Below are 15654 nucleotides of genomic sequence, written 5' to 3'. Positions count from 1 at the left end.
TTCCTGGTTGAGGAATTAAGACCCCCCCCCTTCATGCTGAGTGGCCAAAAAAGAAAGAAAATAATTACAAGGAATGCCTACCACAGCATTCCTGGAGGAGAGGGAATCATAGTAATACAGGAAATTGGGACTTAAAGAAGTCTAGGAACTTCTTACTGAGAGGAAATTTTCCTCCAAAATACACAATGGGCCATTAGAACTCATATTGCCTCCAGGCCACACCCTCCCTCTTCTATTTATCTAAACTTTATCTCTCTTCCTAAACTCTGTTCACATTGTGTGACCTATAGGAAGTTTTTCATGACTACAGCACTTCAGGCTCATTGCTCCAGATTTTGAAAGCTGATTAGAGATTAGCATCATTCTACCCCGTGTTAATTTTGTTGCCCAAGGAACAGGTAAGAATTTTCCTTTATTCTGTGTCTAACATCAGTTCCTCAACCACAAATCTTTAAACATACCTGTAAGTAGATATATGTTCTATTAGTACACTTGGGCTTCCCAAGTAACTCAGTGGGAAAGAATCTTCTAAACAATGCAAGGAGACATAGTTCCATCCCTGGGTCAAGAAGATCCTCTGGAGTAGGAAATGGCTGTCCACTCCAGTACTCTTGCCTGGGAAATCCCATGGACAGAGGAGCCTGGAGGGCTATAGCCCATGGGGTCGCAAAGAGTCGGGCTTGACTGTGCTCACGCATGCATGCAGATATATACATATATAGGTATCACATATAGATATACACACAGAAAAACTGGGTAGTTCCTGGTGTTGAAACTAAATGAATTTGTTCCATTTCTATGTTGCTAATGGAAGATGCAGCCCTTACATCCTGGCTGTTGTCTACACTTTAACCCCCATGGGAGAGTTTGTGCCACTCATACTGCACATACCAAAACGCACTTTTCATTTTAGTCAGGTTTTTCATTTTAGGATGTCTGTTTGTTAGAACTGGAATCACACATGGATATGCACCTAGCTGAACTCATTTTATGAAAAGACCTAGTGTTATTGCAAGTTATTTTTACAACATCTAAACTTACAAATGTAAGTTTAAAAAGCAACTGAATTGCAAAGAAGCAAGGTCTACCTAAAATGACCAAATTAAAAACTCAGTTTCAAACATAAAGTTGAATTTCTCAAATTAACCTAACCTTGATTTTGTGGCAGTTTGACCAATAAGACCAAAAAATACTTAACCAAAACATAAATATTCTCATGAAATTTAGTGAATTATTTAGATATTATCAAGTAAGTAAGATACCAACAGAGTTTTCCAAAGATTTATTGAAGCAGAAACAAGTTGGTCAGATACTTGATGGAAAAAAGCAGTTTTAATGGTATTCAAAAATACTTTTTAAAAAGTATTCTAGCACAAGGCTTCTTCGGTAAACTAGATTATGTTGTAAACTTTTCTCTAAATCTTTTACGGGTGTTGGTTCAAGAACTAGGGCTTATTCCTATTCCAAATCTATCTTGCGCTCCTGAAAAAACTGCAGAAAGGCACTTGAAAGCTGTTTCTTTAAGATATGAATTTTTTTTTTTTCCTTCTTGCTGGTAGTATTTTGCTGCACGGAGTATGTGCAGTTTTTATTCCAGATCATCGTGATGCTGGGAAGTTTCGTTGATAACCTGTTAAGAAAAATAGAACTCACATCAAATACAATACTACATACTAATGAAGAAATGATCCCCTAAAGCCTGTCAAAGAAAAATCCTAGGATATGGATATAATTTATTGTGAAAATTGGAAGACTATATTGGTTCTGTATGAAAAGGCTCACAGAGAGTGGGGATAGAGACATATGTAAGATGCTTTTCACCTATAGGCAAAATATGTATCCGATAGGATGCTATGACTTAAAAATACTGTGTGTGTGAAGAAGAATGCTATGATAATCGTCAGCGGCAAAATTTACAATTAAAGCATACTAAAATGTATAACAAGTACATCTGATGTGCAGGGGAAGATTACTTGAAGATTACAGTACATTTTGACCTTGTCTTTCCTGGCACAGAGAGGTAGTGAGAAACTACTAAGTCATATGCCATGCCTTTGTATCACACCACGACAGGGTCTAGGAGTGTCCAGGGAAGGCCCTATGTGCAGGATCAAAACACTCCTAATATTGACATAGTCAATATGAATCCATGACATAGTCTCATGAATCTAGTTTATTAGGAAGTAACTTAAGGAAACGGTACTCCTGTTTCAAATTAAGAACCAAAGTAAATCACTAATTTTGGACAAAGGCAGACTATTATCTCACCTTCGCATCTAGGAGCCAAATAATTAGTTGGATGTGGGTATTGGCTGGAAGAAGTACTATTCTCCTTTTAGGAGGCATGATTGAAACAAACCTCCCAAATTAGCTACCTGTATCTGACACAGACTTATGGATTTAAAGGCTTATCAATGCTGGCATGAGATTATTTCTTTTTGATTTAAAGATACCAACCTGTCCATCTCTGGTTTCCACCGTCTTAATCAGAAGTGTCCTTTTTGAATGGGTGTCAACCAGAGGGAGTGAATCCAGATTGGTTTCTGAATGAAGAAAATAGGTGCAAATGAGTAAAAATGAAATTTTTAAAAAGAAACAATTTTGTCCCAAAATTATCGTTTTTGTTCATGGTTGTTTAAGGCACTATTCCCAAAATAATTCTCAAAAGATTATCACCTGTTTTCAAGCCCAGGGGCTAATGTTACTGAGACATCAGGATGGGATGGACTGTTTTAGTGTTTACTCCATCAGGAGGAAGAAAAATGGAGTTTCAATTTAACTGGAAGTACAGAATATAAAACAGTATTTGTTTGAAAATTATGGCTGTCCTAGAGAATTTTCTCTTTATGGCATTTTTCAGTTTTAAAAATGAGTGTTTTATAAGCAGAATGGCTAAAAGCTGCTAAAATGTTTCACAGGGAATTCCCTGGCAGTCCAATATTTAGGAATGCTTCCACTGCAGGGGGCCCAAGTTCAATCCCTGGTCGGGGAACTAAGATCCTACATGCCACAGAGATCAGTCAAATGAATAAATAAATGAATAAAAATTTTCATAAAGGATAATCAAATGCTTACCCCTCAGGTTCAGGGAAGAAAAGTTTGGAAGAGGCAGAGAAATCCTATAAAAAGAAAAACAGTCACATTTTTCATAAACAATGAGAAATTTATACAGTTCTTATTTTCATCGATTAAGAAAACTCATGCTTATAATTCACTGGTGACGGATTTGCTTTAGAAGCATTAACCCATGACTGGTCTTATTAGTACATTTAAATATTTTACTCCAAGCATTTCCTACAAGGGACTGGAAGTACTATAGTATGACTACTGGTTTTCACAGAATCAACTGGAGGTTCAGATCCCAGTTTGGGTAATTAACTAACTAGGACAAGGAACTCAGTCTCTCTCAACTGAAGATTTCTCATATGTAAAAAGTGGTCAGGAGCTACCTTGAAGAAAGGGTCTGAAGATGAAATGAATGGTGCGTGGAAAACACAATACCCAGCCCAGGGCAGCTAGGAATTCACTCCCAGGAGCCCTGCTCCCTACCTGCTCTCCTCTCCTTCCAGCAGCTTCCTGTAGGTGGCGATCTCGATGTCGAGCGCCATCTTGACATTCAGCAGGTCTTGGTATTCACGCAGGTGACGGGCCATCTCTTCCTTCATGTTCTGAATCTCATCCTGCAGGCGGCCAATAGTGTCTTGGTAGTTAGCAGCTTCCACAGAGAAGTTCTCTTCCATTTCACGCATCTGGCGTTCCAGAGACTCGTTCTGCAGGAAAGATGAGAAAGGTGGCTCATGTTATTTCCCAGAAACAAACAAAAACAGCTATTCTCCCAACCTCGGCGGTAAAGAATCCGCCTGCCAATGCAGGAGACTCAGGTTCAATCCCTGGGTTGGGAAGATCCTTTGGAGAAGGAAATGGCAACCCACTCCAGTGTTCTTGCCTGGGAAAGCCCAAACGGGGTCACCAAGAGTTGAAACAACTGAGTGACTAAACAACAACAACCCCCAACCATTTCCAAACTATCTGCAATCATTTCCCCTCGCAGCAAACGGGAAAAACTCCAACTTTTGGTGGAAAATAATGTACCAGGTTCCTTCCTAGTGGAAATAATAATATAGGTAAATTAAAACCTTGGGATCTCCAAGTTCTTTTTGAATCAATCTGAATGGAATCATTTTCTTTGGATTAAAATGCCAGTTTTTCTCCCTTTGAACAAAGTTTTCTTCCAATAGTACCCTCAGATTGGCCACCTGAATGTCTACAAGCTGGTCACCTCCCTTCTCTTCATGAAGTATGATACTCACAGTCCCTTTGAGCGCATCCACCTCGCAGGTAAGAGACTGCACCTGCCGACGGTACTCATTCGACTCCTGCTTGGCCTGGCGCAGGGCATCATTGTTGCGGTTAGCAGCTTCAGAGAGGTCAGCAAACTGTCAGGGAGGAAGCAGAAACCTGGGTCAGCCACAGGCCTCATCCACAGATCCTCCAAGAGCTACGTGGCCCGGATAAATGAGAAAGCTTAAAGATGGTGAACAAACAAACAAAGTAAATAAGGCATGATGCCTACCAAATTTTACACTCAAAGTTCCAAACTCAACATCTTCCAGGATATGTTTAAACTTCTGTTTTGATAACCAGAGAAAATGAGGTGGAAGGTGGATGCTGAGATTTTTAAGCAGAAATTCACTCTGCTGCCCTCATTTGCAGAGGGTGGAGGTCAAGAGCATGGTTTGGGGGTTACCTGGAAGCAGGGTGACAGATGGCAGTGGGAAAGGGTGGGGAAAGGTGGGGAACGCAGCAAGAAATAAAACGAGCAAGAAGAAAAGCCAGCTAAGCTAGGGCGCTAAAAGGTACTGAGGAACCACAGACAGGTACAGCAAACAGCATGGTTTCCATCTGTTCTGGTCACACTAGCTTGTTTGTACCTTGGACTTGTACCATTCCTCAGCCTCCTGAAGGTTCTTGGCGGCCACACTCTCATACTGCTGACGGACATCACGCAGGGCAGCCGTGAGGTCAGGCTTGGAAACATCCATATCGATTTGCACGTGCTGTTCTTGAATCTGGGCCTGAAGCTCCTGGATTTCCTGAGGAAAGAAAGACAGAAGGTCAGCCATGCCAAGTACGGGAGCAGCTTCTCCCACAATCGTTCACAAACAATGACTCTTCTTACCTCATCATGCAGTTTCTTCAAAAAGGCAATCTCTTCTTGCAAGGATTCCACTTTACGCTCCAGGTCAAGACGTGCCAAAGAGGCATTGTCAACATCCTGTTTTGAAAAGAGAGAAAAAAAAAAAGAAAAAAAAAAAAACAGGACATGGAGGAAGATGCTATAAAGTCTGTGGTTTATCCCATTTATTCATTTTAAATGAACCAGAGAAACTTAGCCTCTTTACTATGAAAAGGGCGTTGACAGATTTTATAACCTTTAAATAAGTTTGTAAATCACCCAGGGCTCCAATATACTATGTTTTCTTCTCTTCATTAACAAATTTGAATTGTGATCCATTGAGTTGTACTCAAGGTGACCAATAAATATTTAAAAATAAGTGTATGCCAGCATGGCAGGCTGCAATCAATCATTATTGAATCCATAGTATCAGTGAAGTTTTCATTACTTTTTTAAATCTGGAAAATCAGTGTCACAGGATTTTAAATTTTTTTGAGGCAGGAGTAACATTATGGAATAACATTGATAGAATAACAGGAGCTGATCAATTTCACACCTCCATGTATACATGAGAACATGCAGAACAGAAATTTGTGCTCCTGAAGTTTCAGCACGTAATACCTAAGCTCTCTGGTTTGTCTCTTCAAATCTTCTGAAATTTTTTCTTGGGATCCCGAGTAAGTCATCTGACATTCAAGTTACAAGCCTAGATCTTTATTCCAATTCAGGATGTACACTGGCAAAAATGTGGTTCAGCCAAATAAAGAAAAGGAAGTGTAACCCTGAACTGTATGTGCTTTGCTTTCTCTGGTAGATTTTTCTCCTGAAAGTCACCTATCTCATTCCACAAGGGTGTGTCTGCATCTTTTTCACTTAGTACTGTGTCAATTCAGTTCGTTAGCCTGTTTCAGAATGACTAATCAACATGCACATACTATATGTAAAATTTTTACTGCTCTGGTCTCCTCCTATGTTTCCACCATGTGTAAACTGGTGGAAAGATTTTATTTCCCCTCAGGGAATGTCTTTAGGATTTTTATACCTCTTATCTTGTAAGCTGGCTTTCCTTGTGTCTCAGTTGGTAGAGTCTGCCTGCAACGCGGGAGACCTGGGTTTGATCCCTGCTTTGGGAAGATTCCCTGGAGAAGGGAAAGCTACCCACTCCGGTATTCTGGCAGGAATTCCATGAACTGTATAGTCCATGGGGTCACAAGTGACTTTCACTTCACATATCTTGTAAGCAGTTATATTTGGAGTCCAGGTTAGTCTTAAAATGTTGACTTGTTTCTATCACCTTCATGGAAAAGTATATGAGAAAGGGGTGATAATAAAATAATCCATCTAGGGGAAAATATCATTTTTGCTTGTTGTTAATCCCTGCAAAAGATAATTTACTATTCTCAATTTTCAAAAGTTCTATGTGTTATTATACTTCTTTGAAGAGAATGAGTGGTTTTATCTAATCCCTAAATAGGAGGAACAATTTATACTAATATTGTTTTATATGAAGTTACTACTGGGGAAGAAAACATTGCAGACATGATGATCAGAAATGCTCAATGACTGAAATAAACCACACATTTCCGTGTTTAACTTGATAAATGCATTTCTGCTTCAAAATGTATTCTAGACTATTTGCCTGAGGGAGATTTTAGAGCCAGTTCCAGTGAATGTTCAGGAGAATAAAACTGCTGGCAAGTAGACGCCTTTGGGATCCAACTTTAAGTTAAAAATCCTTAAAGACCATCTACTTTTAGGGCAAGAAAACCATTTTTCTTAAAATCCTAGCCTTCATTTTTAGGTTTATTCTTTATAGAGAAAATGCTAAAGAATACAAGGATTCAAAAAAGGAAGGCCTTTCCAAATGTGAGGTAGGACTGCAGCTTTAAGAACTTTTCACATCACATACTTCGAGTCTGGGCCAGATATTAGATAACGGGATGTTAGCAAATACCTGTGTCCAATTAGAACACTGCTTGCATCATTACATATTCAATAAGAATGTAGCCTGTTGCAAAGGGTCTCCAGGAACACAAAAACTCCTATTCTTTCTGACCAGAGCCACCACACTTGCCAGAATGTCTGTATATACATTCCATAGTGAAGCCCGTAGAAATCATTAATACCTTTCAGCCCAGGGGACAGATGGCTCCTTTTCATCCTTATTAGATCACAAATGAGTTGTGCATAGCGACACTTCTGTCTAACCTTGGGGCCACAATAGAACTTGCCGGGAAGAAAAAATTTCTGGCTGAAGTTCAGTTACGCCAAGTTTCCTATCCTCCAATCCATTTCACATCTAAAACTACAGGGCAGAATTGTGCTTTTTGTGGCCTTGTAAAAGATAGTAAACTTTGGCAAAACCGCAACCTAGATCAAACTGTAACTCTTCAGTATAAAAATATCAACGTGTTGCAAACACGAAACGGAAAAAAAATGATTTCTTGGGAAAAGAATCTTGAAACAAATTTTAAAATGTTAAAGACCATGTCCTACGGAACGGTTTAATCACTCAAGGGCTTTTATCCAGAACTGCGTTCTCTCTGCCACTAGGGGGCTTGGCGCGCAGACGTGAAGTTTTGTATGATTTAGACTTGGGTTAAGGAACTTTTAGAATTGCCCGTGGGTTCTGTGGGCGGGTGGCGTCCGGTGGCTTCGAGTGGTAACGGAATCTACCAACCTGTCTGAAAGACTGCAGAGTGCTCTCGGCTTCCTCCCTCTGAAGCATCTCCTCCTGCAACCTGAAACAGTTTCAGATTAACCACAGGGGAACCGGGAAACCGCCAGGGGCGGGGCGACCACACCCAAACACCCAGTCGTGGCGCAGACCGAGAGTTGCTGCGCCACCTCCGCGCTCAGCCAACGACCGCGGCTCTTAGACCTGCTGTCCTAGGCAAGTTTTAGCGGGGCCTTGGCCTCTGCGTGGAAAAGCAATCACTGTGGCCCACCCCGACCTGCGAGACGCCCGCCACCACCCCACCGCGGAGGAGACTCTACGATCCCTTTGTCTCGCTCCCTCCACGGCCCGTTGGCTGGCAGCCCGCCAGAGGGGGCTAGGAAACTTTCTCAAAGTTTGGGGAAATCGTGTTCATCCTTTTCTAGGGCCTTAGAGTACACAGTGGTAGTTTTAAAAAGTCTGCAACTTGAAACGTGCGTTCTTGGGCAATGAGTGGGGGTAGAGGGGAAATGCTAACTTGCAAGATCCTGGTTCAGGGCGGGGCCGCGCCGCTTAAGCCACAACCCTGCTCCCCCGCTGTCCCCCCCCCCCCCGCCCCCCGGGCCGCATCCCTAAGGGCGTGGCAGCTTCGGTATCCACTTCATCCCTCCCTCAGCCCCGCGTGGGCGCCGCCTTACTTCTCCCGAAGCCTCATGATGTCTTCGGTCAGGTTGTCGCGCTCCACCTCGACGCGGGCCTTGTCGTTGGTGAGCTGGTCCACCTGCCGGCGCAGCTCTCGCATCTCCTCCTCGTAGAGGTCCCCCAGGCGCGACTTGCCCTGGCCCTTGAGCTGCTCGAGCTCGGCCAGCAGGATCTTGTTCTGCTGCTCCAGGAAGCGCACCTTGTCGATGTAGTTGGCGAAGCGGTCATTGAGCTCCTGCAGCTCCACCTTCTCGTTGGTGCGGGTGTTCTTGAACTCGGTGTTGATGGCGTCGGCCAAGGAGAAGTCCACCGAGTCCTGCAGCAGCCTCACGCCGGGCACGCCGCTCCGCAGGCGCACGGCCGAGGAGCGCGTGGCGTACACGCCACCGGGGGACGAGGTGTAGAGGGTGCGGCTGGTGGAGGGGCGCAGCGCGCTGCCCAGGCTGTAGGTGCGGGTGGACGTGGTCACGTAGCTCCGGGTGGAGCTCGGCCGGCTCGCGGTGCCGGGGCCGCCGAACATCCTGCGGTAGGAGGACGAGGACACGGACCTGGTGGACATGGCTGCAGAGGGTGGCGGTGAACTGGGCGACTGCGGTAGCACGGACTGGCTCCGGGAGGAGAGGCGAGCGCGAGGGCGCGGTGGGTGTGGGCAGAGGGAGCGCTGCTGCGTCTCTGGCGCGGAGACCCCCGAAGCGAGAGTAGCAGAGGACCGGACCCCGCGCGGGGCGCAGTTTTTATAACCGCGTTAGGTGAGAGGGTTCCCTCCCACTGCCATCCCGGCGACTGAGTGCGCCAGCCAATGGGGAAGGCTGGGCGGGGGGTTGGGGCGGGGGCGCCCCGGAGCCGTCCTCCTCCCCCATTTTCCCCAACCGGGACTGAGCACAGTCCCGTTACTTCTTAGCTGGGCTGGGACTTTCAGGGGCTTTCCTGATGGTGGCCCGAGCTCTGCTCACCTCTGGGTGCTGATAAAGGAGGGGTCGCGCAGTGGTGGTAGGGGAACCCCCCAGGACTAGACCAGAGGGGTCCCGGGCTCCGCGCCAAACAGATGGAGGAGGAGGCGCGCGGGTGGGAGGGGCGTGCCGCAACTGGGCTGCGCTTTACTGCGCTGGGAGAGGGTGGGTGCGGAGCCCCGCGGGCCAAGGAGCTGGAGGAGGGGGAGTGCACGATCCCGCAGATCTGGAGGCGTGGAGAAAGAAACAAAGAGGGCCTGAGATTGGAGCGCGAGGTGGGGGCGCGCACAGCTCTGGACGCAGGTCTCGGGTCCCGCGCAGAAGTATGTGCACAGCCTGCTTCGAAAGGGGATCCGATGCGGACCCCGTCTGTCTTAGTCCTCTTGTCTTGGGAATTCCTGTTTAGGGGCCTAACGGGCTGGGGCCCCTTTGGACGGTGCGCGCTTCGAGGCGGCGGCCGAGGAAAGCCCGGGGGAGAAGGGTGGGGTCGCTGAGTCACTGGCTCTGAGTCACTGCACCCGGCTGTCCCGCCGAGGGCTGCTAGCGGTACAGGGAAACCGTTAGACGAGAATGACTCCCGCCTCCCCGGGCCCGCGCGCACCGTTTGTTCGAAGTTTTACCCAACTTCGAGCTGGGCCTCAGCTTTCTGGTGAGCAGTTCGCCTGCGTGAAGACTAGCGCGCCCTTGAGTTCTTACGAACTCGCCAAAGCCAGGTTTTGCTCCGATATGCAGGCTTCTCTGTAGTAAGAAACTTCTGCACACGTTCTGTAAGCGCCGAACGCGGGTCCTGGGCATCACAAATGCCCTCCGGAGAGGTTCTTCTTGCCAAGTTCCCCTGCACCCTTCCCTCTGGTCCCTCTCGGCAGTCACCCAACAGCCCCCCCCCCCATAAAACCACACCCGGCTTGTAACACGGTCTGGAAATTTGGGGTGAAAGAGGAAGCTCAGCGTCCGCAGCTGCACAATCAAATTGATCTCTGGTTTTTCTGCTGTTGCGGAAGTCATTCAAGGTATAAACTTGCCTCAATTCTAGAATGAATTAGGTGATACTTTAAATGTTTAATTTGATGAATGAAAGGCAGTTAGTTGATTAGATGATTAGTTAGAAAGGCAGTTAGTTAGTTAGCCTCAGATGATGGAATGTTTGCAGGAACTGGATTTATATGTTCATTTTTTGTTTGGTGATGATGCACCCTGCAGGATTCTGGTGTCTTGTCGGGGAAAAGTCACTGATCCGATTTTCCAAAAGAATTCCTGCAGTTGGACTTAAAGTGAGAGAAACAAATTGACTAAGGGGCTAAATGTTTTGGTGTAGGGTGCCAAGGGAATGTTCAGACTCTTAACACCAAAACCTTTCTAGATAACCCTCAACTAGGTTTTTGTTGCAGTGTTAGCAACCCGAAGAACATAATGGTTACCCCCAGAGACAAAGAAAATCCAAGACAGTCTTTTAGTGATACCTATAGCAATTTAAAACTCAGAGGTTTTTTGTTTGTTTATATTTACAAGACCAAAGGAGTGTTGAAAGGATTAACCCCCAAACCACTGTTAAAATAAAAGCATCTTGATTCTGTAGTGAATGGGAGGGGGGGTAGGGGAGGAAGAGGTAAATCCTTTTCTCTGATTCTTTTTTGTTTGTTTTGAAAAGGGAGTACTGAAGTTTACCTGGCATTTAAGAAAAATAGTTTAGAACCAAATGAAGGGTTTATTTCTGTACAAGCCTCTTTTAGGCAATGTTTTGTTTACCACATTTCAGTTTTGGCAAATGGAGCCCTGGTGGTACCGCTCCCCTTTTGAGGACATCCTTAATTCTCTCCTTCCCTGGGAGGCCGAGGGTGCCTCCTGAGCATTCCTGGGGCGTGGCGCCCTGGCAGACCCATTGAGGCTCTGTGTTACCCTCTTGCTTTCTGAGAGCCCTTTATTCAAGCCACTGCTCAACAAATGTCACCATTGTGAGTTTGCATGGAACCCTTAGGATGAGAAAAAAGCCATCTCCCTCTGGGGGAAGGGAGGGTGAATCTTGTTCCCACCTAAAATGCTGATCCCAGGGCAATGCACTGGTGCTGTCAGAGGATGCTTGCTGTCTGACTTGCTACGGAAAATGAGGGCAAGGCCCTGGTGTGGTGTGGCAGGGTGCCCTGTTGGTGACCACAGCAAATTCCTCAGGCCTATGGTGGCTTCCTCTGGGGTGGCCACTGGCCCTCCTCATCATCTCAGGGGCATCCCTTCTCCTTTCTAACCTGTCCCCTATCTGTAGTCTCAGGATTGTGATATGTTCACTTGCTGTCTTGAGTTGACACGGTGACTTAAGCAGCAAACATTTATTGCCCCCAGCTCTGGAAGCAGGAAGTCCCAGATCAAGGTGCCAGCCAGTCTGGTGTGTGATGAGAGTCTGCTTGCTGGTTTGCAGACTGCTACCTTCTTGTTTTGTCCTCTCTTGGCAGAAGGAGTGCAAGTTGTGGTCTTTTCCTTTCTTGTAAAGGACACTAATCCCACCTTAGGGGCCCCAGCCTTGTGACCTCAACTAAACCTAATTATCTTCCTAAGGCCCCACCTCCAAATATCCACACACTGGAAATTAGGACTACAATATATAAATTGTAGGGGCCACAAACACTCAATCCATAGTACTTGCCATACAGCACACACGTGCGTGTGCGCTCACACACACACACACACACACACACACACAGATATACAGGATCCAGTATGTCCTTCTCATTAGAAATTGCTATAGCCTGGAGTGGATTGTAGAGTGTAGAAAAGTGAAGGTTACTGAAACACTTCTACTCAGTTCATATAGAATGCATGAGACTTTGGGAAAAATTTATTTCATTCTGAGATAAATTATATACTGCCCAAGATAGTGCCTCAACCAAGGGAGGATGGTCATCATGAAAGGAACCTATCTTTCTGAACTAATATCCTTGAGCATGAAAACTAACCCTGCTCTATCTGCACCCCTGTGTTCTTAGTACCTTTTGGAAGTAAACAATGTACAGACATCACTTTCTCGGTTTTCATATTTATTTTTTGATTGCTCTTTTCACAGCAATCTACCTCCAGAGTATTTTTGAATGCTGGACTCTGAAGCCTCTTCAAACACTGCATGCTGCAAGTTGTCTATAAATAAGGACACAGTGGACCAGTTTGTAGGCCAGGCATAAACATGACCAAATCTAAAGTACTCAACAGTGATTTTGGAATTTGCAAGCTGTGGTGATGTCAGTTAAATTGGGCAATTTGAACTGACAGACCAGCCAGCCATGTGGAGAGGAGCTTAGTGGCCAGTGGAGGCTTTAGGAGAGCTGGGTGGCAGGAGGTCATGCCAAGAGACTGGCTTCTAGCTGGATTGCCTGGACGAATGTCAGCAGTGAGAAGGTGTCAAATGTGACAGGGTGAAAACCACAGCAAAATCTAAAGGGTGTGGTATCAAAGGTAATAATAATACTCAATAATGTTAGTGCTTCAGTTTTTGTGTCTTTGGGATGACAGGAACCTTGAATTCTTTAATTTAACTGAATGCTCTTCTAGCATACTGCAGGATTTATTAGATGGTCCATTTTAAAGACTAGGCAACTAAGAAGCAAGCCAAAAATCTGCCCATGGTGATATTACTAGCAGTGGAGGCAGGAAAGGGGCAAGCTTTTTCTTTTAATTTTTATTGGCGTATAGTCACTTTAAATGTTGTGATAGTTTCTCCCTTACAGCAAAGTGAATCAGCTGTTGTTGTTGTTCAGTCACTAAGTTGTGTCCGACTCTTTTGTCACCCCATGGACTGTAGCACAGCCAGGCTCCTCTGTCCACTATCTCCTGGGGTTTGCTCAAATTCATGTCCATTGAGTCAGTGATGCTGTCTAACCATCTCATGCTCTGGCGACCCCTTCTCCTTTTGCCTCCAATCTCTCTAAGCATCAGGGTCTTTTCCCATGAGTCAGCTCCTCGCATCAGGTAACCAAAGTACTGGAGCTTCACCTTCAGCAACAGTCCATCCAATGAATATTCAGCATTGGTTTCCTTTAGGATTGACTGGTTTGATCTCCTTGCCATCCAAGGGACCTTCAAAAGTTTTCTCCAGCACCACACTTTTAAAGCATCCATTCTTTGGTGCTCAGCCTTCTTTATGGTCCAACGCTCACATCTGTACATGACTACTGGAAAAACCGTAGCTTTGACCATATGACCTGTGTATCAGCTATGCATATCCATATACCCCCTCTTTTTTGGAATTCCTTCCCACTTAGGTCATCACCAAATACTGAGGAGAGTTCCCTGTGCTGGAGAGCAGGTCCCCATTAGTTACCTGCTGTATGTATAGTATTGATAATGTGTATGTGTCATTCCCAGTTACCCATTCTTCCCACCTTCTTTACCCCCTTGGTAGCCATATATTTGTTCTCTACATCTATGTGTCTATTTCTGCTTTGTAAGTAAGGTTGCCTATACCGACTTTAGGGGGCAGACATTTGAATTGAGCTCTTTCTGACTCCAAGTGCAGTTTTCTCTTCGGCTTGATGACATGTTGCTTGCTATTAACTAATTTAATTCACAAACATTATTTAGGGGCATGCTGTGTTTCAGGAACTGTAGGGATAGGATAACTACCAGGTTATGTTGTGAAGGAGCAGCTTCCTAAAGGAATTTGACAGATCCTTAGAATATCATGTTTTATTCAAATGATGAAACAGTGATTCATAATAACAAAGAAGGGAGTTTGGTTTTCACTTGGCTCTAAATCTTTACTTTGAGAGTGAAGTATTTTCACCTAGATTTCTTTCTGTCTCTTCAAAAAATCATTTTCAAAGTTAGACTTAACTCATCTCACATTCCAAACCCCATGAACCACTGCAGCTTCCCCTTAGAACTTCCCTCTCTATTTAAGGCAGCAGAGCGAGCTAACAAGACTGGAAGCTTTCATCCTCCTTCTCACTTCCTTACCGTTGGATGGCTCAGATCCCACGGGTGTCCTGTCCACTGCTTTCCGCACCCTCTCCTCTCTTACGTCGCTGTGACTCATGTCCAAGCCATCATATATCTCATCCCTGCAATACGGCAATTGGCCTCCCTTCTTCCAGGCTCTGTTTAATCCCACCAATGTGTCTGACTTTGAACCAAAACCTCTTTTTCTTAATAACTGCGTGCTTAAGACTCCTTAAAGCTGCAAAGTGAATCATTCATTCCCTTGTTAGAAGGTAAAGTCCATGACAGTAGAGACTTCTCTCTTTTGTTCACTATCTTATCTCCAGTGCCTACAGAGAAGCCTACCACATTTATTGAATGTATGAATTAATGCATGAGTAGTTCATAGAGGAAAGGAGGAAGGGGGAGAGAAAAGGAGGAAGGAAGGAAGGGTGGGAGGGAGGGAGGAAGAAAAGAGAGAAACAGAAAGCTAATACTAGTGCTAGTCATTTTACACATGACCTCCCCTCATCTTTACAGGGTATTATGATCCACAGCTTTCATGAACACACTCAGAACACATGTATTGAATGTTTACCATGTTCCAGGCATCCTACTAGACAGTGGAGAATGTGAACAAGGCAGGTATAATCCACGTGCTCTTGGACATAGATCTGGATCCATGTGTGCACGTGTGTCATACAGAGAGACAATACTTAAGGAGCAAATCAAACAGTTACAGTTTGCAATAAATATAATGAAAGCAACAATTTTTTCTTCAGAGGAGGTTGAGACTCATCATTTGTCAGCGGCCTTTGAAAGCCAGACTAAGTATGCCCATTCATCCTTACCTCCCACTGCTCCCCAGTCTGGTAATTACTGAAATTACCAGACAGTAATTTCAGTGAGATCCTAAGCTCCTCTCTGTTCCATGAATACAGCTCATTTCCCCCTACCCTCACATCTTTCCTTATATTCCATTCATCAGACATAGGTACTTGGTATTTGCACTGCCTGCAATGTTTCCTAATATATTCAGGCAAGTTAAGAAACTTTTCATGCCTCTGGGGAGCTCATAGCCTTGAGAAAAAGTCAGGAACCACATGAAAGAGCTGTACTATGAATACATAGCAGAGTGTGATCAGTGAGTGCTCTGATGGAGGTATGAATGAAATGCTGAAGGGTTTATATGGAGACATAGTCACGTCTATTTGGGGAAGATCAAATCAGAAAATGTATTCAGAAAAGGTGATGTTTGAGGAATGAGTGTG

General features: G+C 44.8%; 2 protein-coding genes across 2 annotated transcripts in view; one reads left to right on the top strand and one right to left on the bottom strand.

Moving 5' to 3' along the window:
* Nucleotides 1-1267: 1267 nt before the first annotated feature.
* On the bottom strand, nt 1268-9257 carry VIM (vimentin). Its single transcript, XM_065921182.1, has 9 exons — nt 8531-9257; nt 7857-7917; nt 5180-5275; nt 4932-5093; nt 4311-4436; nt 3550-3770; nt 3076-3119; nt 2458-2543; nt 1268-1630 (listed from the first exon to the last, which is right to left on the bottom strand). Exons 1-9 carry the CDS (start codon nt 9091-9093, stop codon nt 1589-1591), a joined length of 1401 nt encoding a protein of 466 aa, XP_065777254.1. The 5' UTR covers nt 9094-9257; the 3' UTR covers nt 1268-1588.
* Nucleotides 9258-10399: 1142 nt separating this feature from the next.
* The window catches only part of TRDMT1 (tRNA aspartic acid methyltransferase 1), a 93989-nt gene continuing 88734 nt past the window's right edge, over nt 10400-15654 (top strand). The window contains exon 1 of the mRNA XM_065921180.1: nt 10400-10494. The gene's annotated coding sequence lies outside the window, so the exon portion shown is untranslated. The remainder of the gene's footprint in view (nt 10495-15654) is intronic.

Source organism: Muntiacus reevesi, chromosome 2 (assembly GCF_963930625.1).
Source record: "Muntiacus reevesi chromosome 2, mMunRee1.1, whole genome shotgun sequence".
Lineage (NCBI taxonomy): Eukaryota > Metazoa > Chordata > Mammalia > Artiodactyla > Cervidae > Muntiacus > Muntiacus reevesi.
This window is presented reverse-complemented; position numbering and strand designations above follow the sequence as displayed.

Coding starts and splice junctions, on each gene's coding strand:
- VIM (XM_065921182.1), bottom strand. CDS start 9,093: ATGTCCACCAGGTCCGTGTCCTCGTCCTCCTACCGCAGGATGTTCGGC. Junction 3,120..3,549: donor CTGGAAGGAGAGGAGAGCAG/GTAGGGAGCAGG, acceptor TTCTTTTTATAG/GATTTCTCTGCCTCTTCCAA. Junction 1,631..2,457: donor TGGAAACCAGAGATGGACAG/GTTGGTATCTTT, acceptor TTTTCTTAACAG/GTTATCAACGAAACTTCCCA.